The sequence below is a fragment of the Anolis sagrei genome, chromosome 1 (assembly GCF_037176765.1).
Source record: "Anolis sagrei isolate rAnoSag1 chromosome 1, rAnoSag1.mat, whole genome shotgun sequence".
NCBI classification, from domain to species: Eukaryota; Metazoa; Chordata; class Lepidosauria; order Squamata; family Dactyloidae; genus Anolis; species Anolis sagrei.
In genome coordinates, this window is record NC_090021.1 from 327,052,499 (window position 1) to 327,074,483 (window position 21,985).

The window sequence follows — 21,985 nt, forward strand, 5'->3', positions numbered from 1 at the left end:
CATATAGCCCGAAAAAACCTACAACAACCCAACCCCAGAATTCTCCAGGCATTTAAAGTGGATTAAAGTAGATAGGTGCTCAAGTATGATGAGGAGATGATTATGAATATATTAATTCATATTCATATGAATTAATATATTAATTCATAGAATCAAAGAGTTGGAAGAGACATCATGGGCCATCCAGTCCAACCCCCTGCCAAGAAGCAGGAATGTTGCATTCAAATCATCCCTGACAGATGGCCATCCAGCCTCTGTTTAAAAGCTTCCAAAGAAGGAGCCTCCACCACACTCCGGGGCAGAGAGTTCCACTGCTGAACGGCTCTCACAGTCAGGAAGTTCTTCCTCGTGTTCAGATGGAATCTCCTTAGTTAATTCATATTAATTAAGTTCACCCAAGCCAAGGACAATTAGGCAAGGTTAAGACTTCAAATCCCCCATCCATCATGGCCACCATAGTGACTGATGGAAATAATATAAGGCTGTGTCTACACTGTAGATTTAATTCAGTTTGACACCACTTTGATTCCCTCAATGCTATGGAATCATGGGAACTGTAGTAAATTCTACAAGGTGGAATGCATCCTTTGAAGGAAGTTGTCATGTCAAGTCCTCCAAGATAGAGGGCGCTGCTCTAAGCGCTCTCCAAGCGAGTGCGCATGCGTCAGTGTGTATGTGTGATCGAGTGCGCCTGCGTGAGTCCTTTCCCGGCAAACCTTGCGCTGACAGGAAGCAGCGGCTGCTAAGCAGAGCGGCGTCGTGACCTTCGCTGCGTTTCCTCGTTCTTTCTCGTCAGGCTTCAAGGTGGGTTTGGCCTTCCTTCTCTCAGGGTGGGTTTGGTGGGAAAGAAAAGAAGATGGGCCTCCTAGGCCTTTGGTCGAGCTTCATAGGGCAAACTTGGGCCCTCCAGGTGTTTTGGACTTCAACTCCCACAATTCCTAACAGCCTACGGCTGTTAGGAATTGTGGGAGTTGAAATCCAAAACACCTGGAGGGCCCAAGTTTGCCCAGGCCTGATTTATGTATACAGTGGGCCTACCAACCTCAGCTTGAAAATAATTGTTTTCTAATCCCAAAAATTCATCATGATTTTACCATTTTTAATTTTTTTAATGATATCCCGCCTGTCTCTGCCCTGAGTTCTGGGCACCACAATTGAAGAGAGATATTGACAAGTTGGAATGTGTCCAGAGGAGGGTGACTAAAATGATCAAGGGTCTGGAGAACAAGCCCTATGAGGAGCGGCTTAAAGAGTTGGACATGTTTATTCTGCAGAAGAGAAAGCTGAGAGGAACCTATGAACCATCAAGAGTGTTAAGATCGTCTGGAGAGGCCCGGTTCTCGGTCCCGCCATCTTCGCAGGCACGTCTGGTGGGGATGAGAGACAGGGCTTTTTCTGTGGTGGCCCCTCGGCTAGGAAATTCCCTCCTAAATGAAATTAGATCTGCCCGCTTCTTCGCAGGCACGTCTGGTGGGGACGAGAGAAGGGCTTTTTCTGTGGTGGCCCCTCGGCTATGGAATCCCCTCCCAAATGAAATTAGATCTGCCCCCTCCCTCCTGACCTTTAGGAAGCTAGTGAAAACCTGGCCATGCAACAAAGCTTTTGTGGAATGATGTCTGAGCCCGGCAATCAACGAATGGTACTGATCACAATATATGGACTGCACATACGGACTGAGTTGGACACGATTTTATCCTGGCGAATGGTTTTTATGTAATTTAATGTAATTTATGTAATGTAATTGGTAACTTAATGTTGTGTAGTATGTTTTAGATTTTCAGTGTTAGCATTGAATCTTTGCTGTTAGCCGGTCTGAGTAGAGAAGGTAGAGAAGATTGGGAAATAAAAGTTTTAAATAAATCATAAACATGTATAAATATGTGAGGAGAAGTCATAGGGAGGAGGGAGCAAGCTTGTTTTCTGCTGCCCTGGAGACTAGGACGCAGAACAATGGCTTCAAATTACAAGAAAGGAAATTCCATCTGAACATTAGGAATAACTTCCCAACTGTGAGAGCTGTTCAGCAGTGGAACTCTCTGCCCCAGGGTGTGGTGGAGGCTCCTTCTTTGGAAGCTTTTAAACAGAGGCTGGATGACCATCTGTCAGGGGTGCTTTGAATGCAAATTTCCTGCTTCTTGGCAGGGGGTTGGACTGGATGGCCCATGATGTCTCTTCCAACTCTAGGATTCTATGAATGAGACTCTAGATGGCTTACAGATAGGAAATGATTCAGTGCCTTAACCACAGAATACCATTAAAATACATTTCAATGTTTTTAAAAATTATATACATTAAAATGTTATAAAACATGACTGTCTTTATAATTCACACAATCCGCAGTCATAGTTCAGGTCATTCTGATAGTTCAAGTTCAGTGGGTTGTTGTAGGTTTTTCGGGCTATATGGCCATGGTCTAGAGGCATTCTCTCCTGACGTTTCGCTGCATCTATGCCAAGCATCCTCAGAGGTAGTGAGGTCTGTTGGAACTAGGAAAAATGGTTTATATATCTGTGGAATGACCAGGGTGAGACAAAGGACTATTATCTGCTGGAGTTAGATGTGAATGTTTCAACTGACCACCTTGATTAGCATACAATGGCCTGCCTGTGCCTGGGGCAAACTTTTGTTGAGATGTAATTAGATGTCCCTGCCTGCTTCCTCTCTGTTGTTGTGCTGTTGCAATTTAGAGTTTTTTAATACTGGTAGCCAGATTTTGTTCATTTTCATGGTTTCCTCCTTTCTGTTGAAATTATCCACATGCTTGTGGATTTCAATGGCTTCTCTGTGTAGTCTGACATGGTGGTTGTGAGAGTGGTCCAGCCTTTCTGTGTTCTCAAATAAAATGCTGTGTCCAGGTTGGTTCATCAGGTGTTCTGCTATGGCTGATTCCTCTTGTTGAAGTAGTCTGCAGTGCCTTTCATAGTTCCTTGATTCATGTTTGGGCAATGCTGTGTTTGGTAGTTCAAGTTCACTTTATGTAGTTATGTAGTTCAAGTTCACTTTATGTAGCTATGTAGTTCAAGTTCACTTTATGTAGCTATGTAGTTCAAGTTCACTTTATGTAGCTATGTAGTTCAAGTTCACTTTATGTAGTTATGTAGTTCAAGTTCACTTTATGTAGCTATGTAGTTCAAGTTCACTTTAGTACGGTAAAAGACCAGCTCATGAGAATTCCTTTTAATTCCATTAATTGTGTTGGGTTATGATAAAATCCTGTACATGGCTTTTGTCTTAGATTCTTGGGTTAATTGTCTTGATGTCCTAGCAATGATGCACTTTTTTAAATTTTTAAATCTCTCAACCCATTCCGATAGTCATTGCACATGTTGCACTGTGGTTCTTCTCTGAAGGCTTGATCCCAGAGCCATGTTTTCACTCTCTTTCTGAATATTAGGAGGGAGGGGTCTGATCTAACATAGCTGGGAAGGTCCGCAGCTGAATGGCCACCCCTAGGAAGGCTCTGTCTCTCGTTCCCACCAGTTGCGCCTGCAAAGCAGGCGGGACCAAGAGCAGGGCCTCCCCGGACAATCTTAAACTCTGAAATGGTTCATAGGGTGGTTAATTTTCCTACACCATTGCAGACAATGGGACTTAATCATCCACATTTGTTTATTGCCACAGAAGATGGTCCTGGAAACAACCCCCAGACGCTCCACTACATGCATAAACATGCATGCCCCCTTTCAACTTTGATTTGATGATTATATGAAACCAGCAGATTAGTTTAGTGTCAAAACATAATATAATATTACGCAAGCACACACACACACACACATAGTGCAGCATGTGAAAAATATCATCCTGTTGCTACTTGAGGATCAGTCTTGTGTTTTATTATTGCAAAATACATATATATCAGGCATTGGCAAACTTGGGGCCTCCAATTGTTTTGGACTTCAACTCCCACAATTCCTAGCAGGCTGTTAGGAATTGTTGGAGTGAAATCCAAAGCACACGGAGGGCCCAAGTTTGTCCATGCCTGATAAATACACACACACACACAAATATATGGAGCCTTTGTATCCATAGATTCCACCAACCATAGCTTGAAAATATTTTTTTAATATAAAAAAAAACCATCATGATTTTACCATTTTATTACACCATTGCAGACAATAGGACTTGAGCATCCACAGATTTTTATTGCCACAGAAGATGGTCCTGGAACCAATACATATTTATGTATGTACTGGATATTTACCCTGCTCTGTCTCACCCTGGAGGGACTCAGAGCAGCTTCTGGTTTGGCAATAATTCAATGCCACATTGAAATGTAAAAGCATACAAATACACAACACATTAAACATTAAAATCAAAGAATAAAACATATTAATACAACAATAATAATAATAATAATAATAATGTATTTATTTGACCAGTCATATGACCATTTCAAAATAAAACACGAGTAAAAAAACAAGGCAAAAATGTGAGGACAGCAGCTGACCTTCTATTTACAGTCAGTCTTATTTTCCTGGTTCTTCTTTCAGGAAATCTGCTCTTTTGTTGATAGCTTTCAGAATAAAAAGGCTTACTCTGATTATGATGGATCTTTCCTGTCCTTGCAAGAGGGATGTCAGAAGATCATTTCTGTTGGGGGACCTGCAGTTGGATAATATTGGATGTAAATATCTGTCTCACAATTCAGTGTATGCTGGACAGTCAATTAAGAAATGTTCAATATCTTCCACAGTTTGTTCTCCCCATACGCATAATCTCTCTCTTACAGTAGCGCCGAGTTTGCATCATAATACCGAGTTGTTCAAACCTAGCCCTAGTATATAATCTTCTTAAGGGTAGTGGAAGTGGAATAGTTAGATAGTGCTCTAAATGAATATTCCTTTTGTGGGAAGCTAAAAACTTTGTGGCAGAAGACCTACCTATGCTCTCTAGGTCCAGGTGTGCATAGACATCCCGAGTGCGCCCCTTGAGCACTTGCCCTGCCCCTGGACCCACTCTCAAAGGCAGGCCGATTCCAGCCAACTCATTATTCAGAGCCAACATCCACGATGACTTCTGGTCACGCTGGACTTGATCCTGTAGACATAGGCGAGGAAGTCTACTGGGATCCATACAGTTTACTTTTGACCAGTAATCAAACTGTCTCATTAAGATTTGAGCTTTTACTGGGGGCATTCCTAGCTCCGCCCTTACTGCCGCCGTCAGCGTTGTTCTGGAAAGGCCCAGGAGGGTGCAAAGCTGCTTAACTTGGAAGGCTTCGATCTTGGTCAAATTGATGTGCCCCCAAATTTCAGCCCCAAATATAAGTGTTAGCATTATTTTTGTCTTAAAGACTTTCAGGGCAGGTCTGATTGTGCCTGGGTATCTATGACGGTGCAGCTTATAAATGGAACCTGCTGCTTTCGTTGCTCTTTATATACTATGAGTAATGTGGTTAGACCAAGCACCAGATGAAGAGAACATAATGCCTAGATATTTGTAGCAATTAATTTGTTCCAAATTTATGCCTTTCAGGGACCACATGTACCGTTTCCTGTTTTTTCCAAAGACTATAATTTTGGATTTATCCTTGTTCATAGTGAGTGAATTTAGCTCACTGTACAAATCGAATTTTGGCAGAGATCTTCTCAGTCCCACTGGAGATGTTGCCATAATCACCATGTCATCAGCGTAAGCAAGATGTTAACAGTTTTGGACAAAACTTTAGGGCCATGTAGACTATCAGAGGTTAATATATTTACAATGTCATTTATATAGAAGTTAAAGAGAAAGGGGGCTAAAATGCACCCTTGTCTCACCCCAGTTGATGTTTTGATTTCATTGCTCAGGGCTCCACTGTGTCCAAGTCTGTCTTTCAGTACGGTGTCAGAGTACAGCATAATGATTAACGTAAGTAATCTTCTGTCAGTGTTTGTGGCAGCCAACTTTTCCCATAGTATGTTACGACAGGTTGTGTCGAACACTGAAGACAAGTCTATAAATGCTGAATACAGACTCATCCCCCTTGAATTATACTTTTGAATTATGTCTGCAGGACAAAGCAATTATCTATGGTTGAACGTCCCTTGTATTTATTCTGTTCTATAAATACAATTAAATAACTGTTAAAAACATCTCACCTAACCCCGCAATCATAGTCCAAGCTGTATATCATGCCCCCTTTCAACTGTTATTTGATGATTTTATGAAACCAGCAAATTACACTTAGCGCAGGCCTGAACAAACTGTGGTCCCCCAGGTGTTTGGGCCTCCAACTCCCAGAAGCCCTAGTCATCTTGCCCAATGGTCAGGAATTCTGGGTGCTGAAGTCCAAAAGTATAATGTATTGTTGAAGGCTTTAATGGCCGGAATCACTGGGTTGTTGTAGCGTTTTTTGGGCTACATGGCCATGTTCCAGAGGCATTTCAGGAGAAATGCCTCTGGAACATGGCCATATAGCCCGAAAAAACCTACAACAACCCAGATAAAAGTATATATCATCTTCCTTTCCCATAAATGGAAGGCTACCTAAACAGGAACATGTCAGCCATTTTCCTAACTATCTGGATGCAGTCTGGATACCTAAATGCAAGATTCCTAAATGTAAGATACTCCACTTAGGCAGAAAAAATGAAATACAAAGATGCAAAGTGGGGGACGCCTGGCTCAACACAGTATATGTGAAAAAGATATTGGAGTCCTCGCGAACAACAAGTTACACATGAGCCAACAATGTCATGCGGCAGTTTAAAAAGCTAATGGGATTTTGGCCTGCATAAAAAGGAGAGTATAGTGTCTAGAACCAGGGAAGTCATGTTACCCCTCTATTCTGCCTTGGTCAAACCACACCTGGAATACTGTGTCCAAATTCTGGGCACCACAATGTAAGGGGGATGTCAATAAGCTGGAATGTGTCCAGAGTAGGGAGACTATGATGCCCATGTCATAGAGAGGAGGGAGCAAGCTTGTTTTCTGCTGCCCTGGAGACTAGGACGCGGAACAATAGCTTCAAACTACAGGAAAGAAGATTCCACCTGAACATTAGGAAGAACTTCCTGACTGTGAGAGCTGTTCAGCAGTGGAAATCTCTGCCCTGGAATGTGATGGAGGCTTTTAAACAGAGGCTGGATGGCCATCTGTCAAGGTGCTTTGAATGCGATTTTCCTGCTTCTTGGCAGGAGGTTGGACTGGATGGCCCACGAGTCTTCCAACTCTATGATTCTATGACTGTCAGAGAAGATGCGTATATAGTTGGTCTTCCACATTTGCAGGTTTTAACTTTTACAGATCTGTAGGTGCCCCAACATGACTCTAGTTACCTTTTACTAGAAGTTTAATTTGCAGGAGAACTGCAAGTTTTTAAAAACATATTTTTTTTGTCTGAGATAACAAGTTGCTAAGAATCCAACAGTTACCAAAGTCCTTCTACAAAAGAGTGTTTAATGTCCTAATCAAAGTTTGCTTTCAAATTCCAGTAGGATCCCAGTATCTGTGGGACTGATACCAGGAGTTTCATTTGTTCATGTCTGACAAAATATGTCATCTTTAGGCACATCTCCATGATATTATTCTGCCAAAAATCCTTTATTTCAAAAGAGTTTGATATTATCCGCAGTTCTGTATCAGAGCAGGAACGTATGCCCCACAGGCACAGGGATTGTACATCATTTTTTCCCTCCAAAATGTAGTTTTTAAAATTGAGGATGCATAGGAAGTCTCACAAACTTTTACTGAAAGATCTTTCATGACAACATTTAAAGCTGTGACTGGTATCAAATGCTCACAGCTTTAATAAAGGCATGGAAGTTATAATCCATAACAGCATATTCCAGCAAACAGTTTCATTCAGAATTGGACTTGACTGAAGAATTGAGGAATTCTTCCAACAGCTATGAAATAGCAGTTTAATGTCTTAGCTAGGTAGCAAATATTCTAAAATGCTACCTTATCAGATAGTCAATATGGGATGCACAATTACAAAAATAAAAAACCAATCTAGTATGTGATTCAGACTTCCAGTTGAAGTCGTCAGAATGGCTTTTATTCAATCTTATTGAATTCAAATGCAGTAGGCTGTCCACTTTTACAAAGATTGGGGAAGCAGGACTGTCATGAAAGTAGAAAAATGTGAAATAAAAAGAACTATGTTGTTTAAATATGAGATAACCCCTTGCTAGGCATCTCTGGGTTCTCCAGCACATCTCAACCCCAGAATCCTGCTGGAGCACCTACAGTTTGGGACCTTACACAAGAGCTGTGTGATTGAGACAAAGCATTGCTTTTGACTTCAAAATACTATCATTTTCTTCCCTCTTTCAGATGCTGAGGAGTGCTGTTCAGAGATGGTGGGAAACCAATAGGATTTACCACACTCAGGTATTCCAAGAACTCTGGGTTGGTATCATCTTAACAGGATATGTCTATTACAAGATCTCTTATGGAGGTAAGATGTGTGTGATTGCTTGCATTTTGCAATTATACCTATGAGTTAAAAAGATTTTGGATATATGCCAAATAGAATTATAATCACAGTGAACTACAGAATTAAATGATGCAGCAAACCAGGTGGGTGGCTACAGGAATACAAATTTTAATTAGGAAGCTCTTTTTGCTTACTTAAATGCGAAATAACAGGCAAAACAGCAAGCTTTGATACAGTTTAAATCACATTATATAAACTGTAATTTTAATGAACGGCCCAAGTAGTATTTTTTATTAAATCCCAAGGAATTTTAGTGTGAGACCTGTTTCGAGACAAACTGTTTTAAACTTGCATTGGGATATCTTTCCTCAACCCATGAAAGAATCTGTAAAAGGTGCCGATTGATTCATAGTGGACTTCTAATAAGCCCAGGGAAAAGTTCTAATTCTTCTCTTAAAATATAGATAGGTGGCCATCTGTCAGGGGTGCTTTGAATGTGATTTCCCTGCTCCTTGGTAGGAGGTTGGACTGGATGGCCCTTGAGGTCTCTTCCAACTATATGATTCTATGCTTCCACTTTCTGTCTTCTCCTTAATAATACTATATTTGCATAATTGCTAATGTTTAAATAATACTATAGAATGTAAAGTTAAGTATCCATAAATGTATCAAGTCATTTTAGCAGGTTTTCTGTTTATAAATCTGTTGGGCAATATTTTATCTTCAAAAGCTATCAAATTGTATTGTAGTCCATTTCTCTGCAGGCGTTTTCTAAATTAAAAGTAAAGATCATGGGGTTTGCCAGCCATGTTTACAAATAATCAGAAAATAGGTACTGAATCATTTGTGCATGTAGTAATCAAATTTGAAACATGGCTTTATTATGGCATTTTCAGTAACTTAATTCATCAGGATATATTGAGGGTTTTTAATTTGTTGTGCTTGTTTTTAGGTAAAAAGTCAGTTGAAGGCAGCAAAAGTAAGTACTGACTATATGTATGATGCAAAATATTTTACATTTAGTATTATTCGTCTTAAAGTCAAATCGAATTATCTTCATGAAGACGGGTTTGCAAATAATGTTGCCGAGCTCATACCTGTTCGTTTGGATCCAAATGTAGATGTATGTAACAGGGCTGATAGAAGTGGGCTTTGCATCCCCTTTCTGCCCTACTGCAAGCCATAAAGTGCTGCCTCAGTGCTTTAGTGAAGCCTGTTAAATGGGACAGGTTCAAATAACAGGAGATTAACACTCTTGACAGATTAGAGAGATGGGCCAAAACTAATAAAATGAAGTTCAACAGTGACAAATGCAAGATACTTCACTTAGGCAGAAAAAATGAAATGCAAAGATGCAAAATGGGGGATGCCTAGCTCTACAGCAGTTTGTGCGAAAAAGATCTTGGAGTCCTCATGGACAGCATGTTAGACATGAGCCAACAATGTCATGCAGTGGCAAAAAAGCCAATGGGATTTTGGCCTGCATCATTAGGAGTATAGTGTCTAGATCCAGGGAAGTCATGCTACCCCTGTATTCTGCCTTGGTCATACCACACCTGGAATACTGTGTCCAATTCTGGGCACCGGAATTGAAGGGAGATGTTGACAAGCTGGAATGTGTCCAGAAGAGGGCGACTAAAATGATCAAGGGTCTGGAGAACAAGCCCTATGAGGAGCGGCTTAAAAAGCAGGGCATATTTAGGCTTCAAAAGAGGAGACAGAGAGGAGGCAGGATGGCCATGTGTAAATATGTGAGGGGAAGTCATAGGGAGGAGGGAGCAGGCTTGTTTTAAGCTGCCTTGGAGACTAGGACACAGAACAATAGCTGCAAACTACAAGAAAGGAGATTCCAGCTGAACATGAGGAAGAATTTCCTAACTGAGAGCTATCCAACAATGGAACTCCCTGCCCTGAAGTGTGGTGGAGGTTCCTCCTTTGGAGGCTTTTAAACAGAGGCTGGATGGGGGTGCTTTGAATGTGACTTTCCTGCTTCTTGGCAGGGGATTGGATTGGGTGGCCCATGAGATTTTCTTCCAACTCTGTGGTTTTAGTAGAGAGAAAATTCATTGTGTTGCATTTGGGAGTCCCACCCATAGGTGGAGGTAGAAGTCCATTCCTACCAGGTTTGGTTGCTTGGGCTTAAATTCAACCCATTCAAGTTGTTTTTTTTTTTACCTGTGATGTAGTTTATTATCAAAGTGGTTAACACTTTATTTGAGGAGCTTCATACGTAAACACTAAAAACTGCAGCATATGGATCATGTCCTTAGGCTGAAGTTTTAAACACACTTATAGGAAGCAAAATAACTCGTACAGTTAACGTTGACCCTAAAATTGGACTTCTCTCTTTATTTCATAATCAGTACAGATCACTAAAATATAAAGAACTAATTAACTTTTATTTAGCTGCAAGGGTTGAAATTGCTTCAAAGTGGAAAACTCCGAGCTGTTTATCAGTAGAATCTTGGATTAAATGCCTTTGGGATAACGCTTTGATGAAAAAACGATCGTCTTGTCTTTGAGATATGAATGATGATCAGAGAGATTTTTTTTGCAGTTTGCAGTCTTTTTATTGACTGTATAAATCATTCAACTATTTTGTTGCTCTTCTTGAATCACATATCAACATGGAGAATGATGTAATTACTAGGGAAAAACTAAAGTTAGTTTATTATATATGATGATACCAAGATTGTGCTCCTACATCAGAAAAGTGATATTTGAAATGTAGTATTTGATGTTTATCATTGTGATTATTTTTAAAAAGCAGAACAAATGCTTATTAAAATAATATTGGAGGTCACTAAGCCATTTTAAAAGTGCTTATTATGATTATGCTGTCAGTCTACTTAGATTTTAGCATGCTGTGTTCATAGGAGAATACCTAGATATGTCTATCTTTTTAGGAATATAATTATTAAATAGATTTTGATTTCTCTTAGTCATAATTAAGCAGGAAGCTTGCTATATGTGCAGACATAATTGTTAGCAATTTTAATGTGTATTATCATCCAAGGTAGCTCAGATACACTTGGTTCCAATTTACTAATTTGTGACATTTCCCAGCTCTTGTAATGCAGCTGATGATAAAAGTGCAATTACGATTACTTTGATGGTAAGGTGCAGTTATCTTGTTGACCTTGCTTTTTTGCTTGACCAAATTAAGACTATCTGTATTTATTTCAGAATCCTCTTCTGGCCATCATTAGAAGTTCTTCAGTATGCAGTTGGTGAAGCGACAAATTGGCAGTAGAGAAATCGTGCTGCCACCATGGATGTTAGTTGTGTTGTAAGCTGTGTACAGCCCTATCACAGTGGTAATCTGTCAAGGACTGAATAAACACGTTGTGCAAAAAGTGTGATTAGTTTTTTTTTTTTTTTTTTAGTAAAATCAATATTACTTCAAAACTTTGACTTTTAGACATGATCAGCATTACAACATTTTGCTTTTTTCTACTAACATAATGCATTACTTTAAAGGGAATCAGGACCACTGAGCATTGAGTATACTAGTGTCAAAACACTATTATGGAGGTGGGCATGGTTAGACTGGAGCATTCCCTCCAACCCTTAATGCCACAAATCAGAAAAATGCCACTATTCACAGTGACAGCACTCGTGGCAAGTTAACCTCACTTCCTTTCTTTGGAAGAATGTAATAAGTGGAAGGCTATTCACTCTTTCAACATGCCATTTTTATTCCCAAGGAGTAAAGTCACTTGGAATGTATGCTCAGGTCATTTTCATGAGTCAACCCTCCCACAGGGCTTTTGGGAGCAAGCAAAGCATTTTGAAAAGAGGTTTCAATCACACCCATGTCTTCTTCAGTGGAAGGCAAGGGTTTCCTGAATTTATGTTGTATCTGTTGCTGTCTTCCTAATCCTTGTTTTCCACTGCTATCTGGAGAAGAACATGTAGATAGTGAGAAGAGGAGAAAGCCAAGGAAGGAATGCAGCTTTTTCTTGGAGCCAACTGATAGAAAGTGGAAGTTTTTAGAGGATCCTACAGGAGTGGGGGAGATATTGATGGACCTCAGAAGTGGGCTGGGGGCTGTACAGTTCACCCTCTTAATCTGAGTCAACAGTATAATGCAGTATCTTAAAAGACCATTTAGTTCTAGTGTGCTGGTACGGCTGTACCAGGAGCTCCAACTTTATTTTCTTTCTGTTATCTGTTTGCAGTCATAGGGCAGGCCACTTGTCCATCATAATAAAGCTTTGGTTCCACCCCTTGTTCAGGGCTCTGGGAGGGAAAGAAGCCATGTTTTGGGAAGTCTCACATAAGGAAGCTAAACTATAGGACGTAGACCAGCTCGTTCCGTAGAAAAGCTTCTTTTCTCAAGAACATCCGGGAAAATAGAAACAGAAATTCCAAGGGAAAGGTCCCAAGGCTCTGGCTGAGAGCTCACAGCCTCACAGCAATCAGAGGGAAAACAGCCCTGAAGTTTTCAAAGAATTGTCGGAGGGAGGACAGCATTACAGATCCACTGAACTCCAGCTGAAATATCTACAAGCCTCGGCTGGTAGGTCTACTCGATACCCAGACGCATTTGGAATCGGTAGTAGGACCCACACCGATGAGGCATAGATAGTAAACAGCCTAGATTTTATTATATAGTGTCTAGCTCAAGGAAAGGATTAGTGCCTCTTTATTCTTGCTTTGGCCAGACCTCACTTCAAATACTCTCCATTTCTGGGCATCACAATTCACAAAGGATATTGACAAGTTGGAACATATCCAGGGAGGGGTGATCCAAATAGTTATAGGTCTGGAAATCATGCCTTATGGAGATTGGCTTGGGGAGCTGGGTATGTTTAGCTTTGAGAAGAGAAGGTTAAGAGTGGGCATGATATACATATTTAAGTAAGTGAAAAAATACCATATTGAGAAGAGAGCTGCCTTTTTGTTTTCTACTGTTTAGCAATGGAATATGCAGCCTTGGAGTGTGGTGGCATCCCCGTCTCTGATGGTTTTTGAACAAAAGCTGGATGGCCATCTTTTGGGAGTTCTTTGTGTGTTCCTGCATTTTTTTGGGGGGGGGGGGGCTGGACTGGATGACCCTTGTCCAGAGGAGGGCGGCTAAAATGATCAAGGATCTGGAGAACAAGCCCTATGAGGAGCGGCTTAAGGAGCTGCACATGTTTAGCCTGAAGAAGAGAAGGATGAGAGGAGATATGATAGTCATGTATAAATATGTGAGAGGAAGCCACAAGGAGGATGGAGCAAGCTTGTTTACTGCTTCCATGGAGATTAGGACAGGGAACAATGGCTTCAAACTACAAAAAAGGAGATTCCACCTGAACATGAGGAAGAACTTCCTGACTGTGAGAGCCGTTCAGCAGTGGAACTCTCTGCCCCGAAGTGTGGTGGAGGCTCCTTCTTTGGAAGCTTTTAAACAGGGGCTGGATAGCCATCTGTCAGGGATGATTTGAATGCAATATTCCTGCTTCTTGGCAGGGGGTTGGACTGGATGGCCCATGAGGTCTCTTCCAACTCTTTGATTCTATGATTGTGGTCTCTTCCAACTCTATCTTAGTTTTAGATGTCTTTTGCAGTGCAGTACAAGCGAACGGGTGAAGTACCATTTGAAGAAGCATGTTAAAAGCTATCAGAAATAATGTTCAGTTCTACTTCACTGGTCCTTAGAACATATGAGGGAGGTAAAGTAAAGGTTTCCCCTGACATTAAGTCTAGTTATGTCCAATTTAATGCCAGGGGGTGTTGCTCATCTCCATTTCTAAGATGAAGAGCCGGTACTGTCCGTAGACACTTCCATGGTGGCCAGCATGACTGCATGGTGCACCCAGAGGCGGCCCTAGGTAATTTTCAAAGGTAAGCAAACATTATTTTGGCGCCCCCCCCCCAACCAATCACTGAAAAATAAAACATAGAAGGTAGAGGTGAATAAAAGAGTTACCTTACAAACCAGAAATTTACTTACAACATTATGTTCATATAGTTACATTACCTAGAATTAACACAAATTAACTTTTTTTAGAATGCAAATATTTTATTAAACTTAGCAACAATTTTAAGTTTTTGTTGTTATTTTTGGTCTACAAGTACTACACAAAGGTTTATTGGTCATGCTGTCTCTTCAAAAGATTTTTCAGATTAGGGTCTTGCTAATAACAGAGAACTCAAACCCATGCTTGTTGGGTCTGTAAATCAGATTTGTTTTGGAGAACGCAGCCCTAGGAGAATAGACACCTCCTTTTTAAGAAAGCGAACTCTTGTCCTTCAAAAGTGCCATGCCAGCCTGGACCATTGCAATGGGTGTGGTAACACGGCCAGCATCTGGCCCCTTCACTTGACTGGATACTTTAACATCCAGTTTTTTTTTTTAACACAAATAAACTTGAACACTTTTAAAATTAAAAAGATATTTTTCTGGCTTTCAATTTTGAAAACTCGTGTACTATTATATCTGTTTCCATTTCATCCAACAAGCCATTTTCAATGGCCAAGGTTGCTAGTCCACTCAAGCGCTCTTGACTCAAAGTTGATCTTAAGTACGTTTTTATAAGTTTTAATTTTGAAAAACTCCTTTCACCGCTGGCCACAGATACTGGAAGTGTTAACAGAATTCTCAATGCAAGATAAACATTTGGGAAAGTATCCACATAACCACGTTTGGTTATGAAAGACAACGCTTTAGCTGGATGACTTCCTGGGGGCAGCATGGTTGCAAATATTTGTAGCTCTTCAAACAGATCATCACCATTCACATCACAGTCTTCACTATCAGCCAAAATGGTTTGAAGGTGTTGACAGGCATTCTTCAATTCTGTTTCATTCAAACTTTTCCCAAGGCTTGAAATATCATACTGGGATCAGATCTTGGGATATAGGGCCTGTCTGGAAGGGCCCCTAGACCCCTTCTACACTGTCCTTATAACCCAAGATCCCATCCCAGGTTATCTGCTTTGAACAGGATTATATGAGTCCACACTGCCAGATAATCTGGGATAAACAGAAAACCTGGGATCAGATCTTGGGATATAGGGCCTGTCTGGAAGGGCCCCTAGACCCCTTCTACACTGACCTTATAACCCAAGATCCGATCCCAGATTATATGCTTTGAACTGGATTATATGAGTCTGCACTGCCAGATAATCTGGGATAAACAGAAAACCTGGGATCAGATCTTGGGATATAGGGCCTGTCTGGAAGGGTCCCTAGACCCCTTCTACACTGTCCTTATAACCCAAGATCCGATCCCAGATTATCTGCTTTGAACTGGATTATATGAGTCCACACTGCCAGATAATCTGGGATAAACAGAAAACCTGGGATCAGATCTTGGGATATAGGGCCTGTCTGGAAGGGTCCCTAGACCCCTTCTACACTGTCCTTATAACCCAAGATCCGATCCCAGGTTATCTACTTTGAACTGGATTATATGAGTCTGCACTGCCAGATAATCTGGGATAAACAGAGAACCTGGGATCAGATCTTGGGATATAGGGCCTGTCTGGAAGGGTCCCTAGACCCCTTCTACACTGTCCTTATAACCCAAGATCCGATCCCAGGTTATCTACTTTGAACTGGATTATATGAGTCTGCACTGCCAGATAATCTGGGATAAACAGAGAACCTGGGATCAGATCTTGGGATATAGGGCCTGTCTGGAAGGGTCCCTAGCCCCCTTCTACACTGTCCTTATAACCCAAGATCCGATCCCAGGTTATCTGCTTTGAACTGGATTATATGAGTCCGCACTGCCAGATAATCTGGGATAAACAGAAAACCTGGGATCAGATCTTAGGATATAGGGCCTGTCTGGAGGGGCCCCTAGACCCCTTCTACACTGTCCTTATAACCCAAGATCCGATCCCAGGTTATCTCATATAATCCAGTTCAAAGCAGATAAACTGGGATCGGATCTTGGGTTATAAGGACAGTGTAGAAGGGGTCTAGGGGCCCTTCCAGACAGGCCCTAGACCCCTTCTACACTGTCCTTATAACCCAAGATCCGATCCCAGGTTATCTACTTTGAACTGGATTATATGAGCCCGACCCACCAGATAATCTGGGATAAACAGAAAACCTGGCATCAGATCTTGGGATATAGGGCCTGTCTGGAAGGGCCCCTAGACACCTTCTACACTGTCCTTATAACCCAAGATCCGATCCCAGGTTATCTGCTTTGAACTGTATTATATGAGTCTGCACTGCCAGATAATCTGGGATAAACAGAAAACCTGGGATCAGATCTTGGGATATAGGGCCTGTCTGGAAGGGTCCCTAGACCCCTTCTACACTGTCCTTATAACCCAAGATCCGATCCCAGATTATCTGCTTTGAACTGGATTATATGAGTCCACACTGCCAGATAATCTGGGATAAACAGAAAACCTGGGATCAGATCTTGGGATATAGGGCCTGTCTGGAAGGGTCCCTAGACCCCTTCTACACTGTCCTTATAACCCAAGATCCGATCCCAGGTTATCTACTTTGAACTGGATTATATGAGTCTGCACTGCCAGATAATCTGGGATAAACAGAGAACCTGGGATCAGATCTTGGGATATAGGGCCTGTCTGGAAGGGTCCCTAGACCCCTTCTACACTGTCCTTATAACCCAAGATCCGATCCCAGGTTATCTACTTTGAACTGGATTATATGAGTCTGCACTGCCAGATAATCTGGGATAAACAGAGAACCTGGGATCAGATCTTGGGATATAGGGCCTGTCTGGAAGGGTCCCTAGACCCCTTCTACACTGTCCTTATAACCCAAGATCCGATCCCAGGTTATCTGCTTTGAACTGGATTATATGAGTCCACACTGCCAGATAATCTGGGATAAACAGAAAACCTGGGATCAGATCTTGGGATATAGGGCCTGTCTGGAAGGGCCCCTAGACCCCTTCTACACTGTCCTTATAACCCAAGATCCGATCCCAGGTTATCTGCTTTGAACTGTATTATATGAGTCCACACTGCCAGATAATCTGGGATAAACAGAAAACCTGGGATCAGATCTTGGGATATAGGGCCTGTCTGGAAGGGTCCCTAGACCCCTTCTACACTGTCCTTATAACCCAAGATCCGATCCCAGATTATCTGCTTTGAACTGGATTATATGAGTCCACACTGCCAGATAATCTGGGATAAACAGAAAACCTGGGATCAGATCTTGGGATATAGGGCCTGTCTGGAAGGGTCCCTAGACCCCTTCTACACTGTCCTTATAACCCAAGATCCGATCCCAGGTTATCTACTTTGAACTGGATTATATGAGTCTGCACTGCCAGATAATCTGGGATAAACAGAGAACCTGGGATCAGATCTTGGGATATAGGGCCTGTCTGGAAGGGTCCCTAGCCCCCTTCTACACTGTCCTTATAACCCAAGATCCGATCCCAGGTTATCTGCTTTGAACTGGATTATATGAGTCCGCACTACCAGATAATCTGGGATAAACAGAAAACCTGGAATATGAGGATTTAAAGATTGAACTGCAAAGACTCTGGCACAAGCCAGTGAAAATGGTCCCAGTGGTGATTGGTACACTGGGTGCAGTGCCTAAAGACCTTGGCCTGCACTTAAACACAATCAGCACTGACAAAATCATGATCTGCCTGCCAGCTGCAGAAGGCGACCTTACTGGGATCTGCATGCATTATTCACCTATACATCACACAGTCCTAGATACTTGTGAAGTGTCCCACGTGTGATCCAATACAACTTTCTGCCCCATATAACAACAACAACAACAAAAACAACAACAAACCCACAAACAACAGCAAGTCAAAGTTATACCAGGTTCCCTCATCCTTTCTGCCCCATATAATAAAATAATGATAATAATAATAATAATAATAATAATATAACAATAACAGTAAGTGGGGCCAGGAAGTTCTTGGATGCAGAGGGGAAGACTCCAACTCCCACTATTCCTCGCAGCCACAGGCCCTTTCCTTGTAAGCAGGTGACTAGAACTGACCTGGCCTTGAGCCCCTCCTGCTCCTCCCCGATCTTGAATAACTGGAGGCACGGGGGCGCCTCCTCGCACACAGCTGCTCTCGCCTCCTCCTGCACGCACGCACACAGGCACAGAGTGGAGGGAAACACACGAGCCCGCCTTTCCCGTCCAACTGTGGGGCGCATGCGCAGAGCCAGAAGGGAGGCGGCGGACTCTGTGTAGCCTTCAAGAGGGAGAGGGAGGCAGAGAAAGGTTGCCGAGGGGAGGGGGCATTTACAAAGGCGCCCTTGTGCCTCTGGCAAAAAAAAAAAACTATTCAGCGGTCGCTTACCTAGCGTAATGCAAAAGCCGCCCCTGGGTGCACCGTTACCTTCCTGAAGAAGCGGTAACTATTGATCTCACATTTGCATGTTTTCAAACTGCAAGCTTGGCAGAAACCGGGCCTAACATCGGGAGCTCACCCAACTCCCCAGATTCGAACCGTGAACCTTTTGGTCAGCAAGTTCTGCAGCTCAGCGGTTTAAGTATAGTGAATGTGGGATTCAGCTTTTCAGCCACGGGGATCTAGAAGTCCACCTCTTTTGACTTTTTTAATTATTATACAGTGCAAAAGGGGCTCTTCGGCCTATTTAGAATATGAAAATCCACTACTGGGGGTTTCAAGGTTCCTTTCTTTTGGTGAGAAAAATGATGATCCAAGGAGTCTGGAACAGTTAAAGATGACAAAGGCAGCTTCAGGATGCACTTCCCTACCCATGCCATAGAACTATGCAATGGGCAAAATCCAAAGATGCCGTCAAGTTTGAATTGGACAAAAATAGCACCATTCTCAATTTCAATAATTATGCATTGATGCTTTAGTCACAAAGGAATTAATGTTGAACATCAGACCCAGACATCACTGCTGTATAATTCAACAGAAACAAGTGCTGGAAGTGAAATCTTTTCCCCCAAAAAGAACATGTACATGTGACATCTGTATTCCAAATCTGCTCAAAAGGAAACAAGATTGGGGATTTTCCCTAAGCTTTGATTTGTTCATTACAAGTTTGGCAGATGGAAGAAATGAAATATTCACAACTAATCCCCACAAAATCTCTCCATGCCATAGTATAAAAGCTCCAACAATTAACAAAAAGTAAACACAAATCATTTATAGAATAGGCAGGGAGGTTTTACAAGCTTCCCCTGAGAACTAGAAATTCAGGAATTTAATTATGGCAAACAAAGCTTTCAGCTACTAGTCAAGCCACTACTGTGGATTTTTCTCTGTTCCTTTTGGTTTTCTCTCTCTTGTATGTGTTACAAATTAATTTTACAACTAGACTGTTGTTGTTTCACCCCATGTTACCTGGTTGTAGGCTTTATTTATGTCCCATCTGACTAGCTAAAAAGGTAAATGTTTCCCCCTGAGATTAAGTCTAGTCGTGTCTGACTCTGGAGGGTGGTGATCATCTCCATTTCTAAGCCAATGAGCCAGCGTTGTCTGTAGACGCCGCCTAGGTCATGTGGCCAGCATGATTGCATGAAGTGCTGTTACCTTCTTGCTGAGGCAGTACCTATTGATCTACTCACATTTGCATGTTTTTGAACTGTTAGGTTGGCAGAAGCTGGGGCTATCAGCGGGAGCTCACCTGTCCCGTGGATTTGAACTGCCAACTTTTCAGTCAGCAAGTTCAGCAGCTCAGCGATTTATTCCCCTATGCCACTACAGCCTCGCTGACTAATTATCTATTGATATTTATAATTCACATATTAATAAAATAGGAATGTATCTACGTAGACTAAAGAGTCAAATGTGATTAAATTCCTTTCCATTAACATTAAAAGTAAGAACATTTTAAATCTGGCCTTCTTACTGAGCTTTCAAATTCTGCAGTGTTGCTACACTGGTCAAGACATAGTAAATAGAGCCCTAGAGTGCAACCCCACTAATCCATCCCTTACACTATGTCACATTAAATTCAGTATTTCTTATTGAATAATAGAACCATAGAAACTGCAATCTTAACTATGTTAGTAGATGGCGCAGTTTCTCATGTATAAGGGAGCGTAGCAGTTTACCAAAAGCAGTTAAGAGAAGCCTTATTTTTGTCTCAGAAACGGGAAATGGATTGATTGGCACAATTTCAAAAATGGGTCAAGATCTTCTGGATTTTGTAGATCTTCATTAAGCCCACATTTTCAATGTTCCATTCTTTTCTTGAGGATCCTGACTTGTAAGAACACAAGACAACTGTGATCATTTTGACTTTCCTCCCTAATATAAACATCTAAAAAAACTCAGGGATCTTTCTTCTGGGAGACAAATATGGCTAAAAATAAATTGTAGAGCATCATAAAGAAAATTAAGGGATTTTACTGAATTTTCATTTTTACTCAAGCCAGTGTTATGATAAACATTCAGAGCTATGAACTGCCTTGAGGATTTGTATAAGTAGTTTCTTTCTGTCAACAAGGTCATTATTGTAACCGGACCATCTTGTTTCTTTTCCTTCAATGAACTGTAGTTTAGATTGCATATTAAAAGAAATTTGTCATTCTCTAGCAGTAATGAGTGAAGTCACCGTCCGCAACAAGTGGGATCTCTGAAGTTTGAAATGAAAGCGTTGCAGATTCAAGGCAGCAGTCTGCTTATGGGCAGCCAGGCTTATTTGTGCTATTGTGAGCACTAGATAATATTGTTTCTGCAGACCAGTCCCACTTTCCCCAGACTTAGTGATGGAAGTGATTAATAATACATAAAATATTAGATGCAGCGATTTTACTATTGACTGCTGGTTTTTATGTAAACAAAAGTGGGAGGTCAGGATGGCAGAATCTCATATGCATCGAACCAGATTTACCTGCTGGAGCCTAGTTTAAATTATGGCATGTTCAAAATTAAAGGATTCCTAAGGGGAAGAATCTGATTTGTGTAGTGGAAGAGGAAGGAGCACGCAATACTTCCACACCTCTTGTTAAGCCATTTTATTGTTCTCTCTAAACTGCTGAGAGATATTGTAGAAATCTTGGCTAAACTACTTCATATTACCAAGAGATTAATAAGAGGTCCAGTTATACCTTCTGCTCACCAAAACAGAACCATGGGTACATAGGAAATACTTACTTACTTACTTACTTAGGCAATCCCTCGTAGCCTGAGGATGATGGACCTCCAAGTGATGTGTCTTGGCGATGGATACGTAGGTAGCTGTAGAGCCCTATTCTTGACTTGCATCTTCTCCCACAGTGAGGGCATCTGTTTCCAGGTGGAAGGCGGTCCCGGTTGGGGTTGGCTTGACACGCCTTCGTCTTGGCAGGTTTCTCTCTTTCGCCCTCCATTCGTGCCTCTTCAAATTCTAGAGCACTGCTGGTCACAGTTGACCTCCAGCTGGAGCACTCAAGGGCCAGGGCTTCCCAGTTCTTAGTGTCTATACCAGAGTTTTTTTTTTAAGCTTGGCTTTGAGCCCATCTTTAAATCTTTTCCTGCTCATCAACATTCCATTTTCTGTTCTTGAGTTCAGAGTAGAGCAACTACTCTGGGAGACGGTGGTCAGGCATCCGGACAACGTGGCCGGTCCAGTGGAGTTGATGGCGGAGGACCATCGCTTCAATGCTGGTGGTCTTTGGTTCTTCCAGCACGCTGACGTTTGTCTACTTGTCTTCCCAAGAGATCTGCAGGATTTTCCGGAAGCAGCGCTGATGGAATCG

At 41.7% G+C, this 21,985-nt stretch overlaps 1 protein-coding gene across 2 annotated transcripts; it reads left to right on the top strand.

Annotated features, from left to right (window-relative positions):
• Window positions 1-690: 690 nt before the first annotated feature.
• ATP5MJ (ATP synthase membrane subunit j) lies at window positions 691-11,718 on the top strand. 2 transcript variants are annotated; one of them, XM_060754996.2, is made up of 5 exons: window positions 692-804; window positions 5,790-5,850; window positions 8,260-8,383; window positions 9,315-9,341; window positions 11,549-11,718. In XM_060754996.2, the coding sequence occupies exons 2-5, from the start codon at window positions 5,842-5,844 to the stop codon at window positions 11,569-11,571; spliced, it is 183 nt and encodes a 60-aa protein (XP_060610979.2). In that variant the 5' UTR covers window positions 692-804; window positions 5,790-5,841; the 3' UTR covers window positions 11,572-11,718. The 2 variants fall into 2 exon arrangements, with proteins under 2 accessions (XP_060610987.2, XP_060610979.2); XM_060755004.2 differs by lacking the exon at window positions 5,790-5,850 and having other exon boundaries at window positions 691-804.
• The last annotated feature ends 10,267 nt before the right edge of the window (window positions 11,719-21,985 follow it).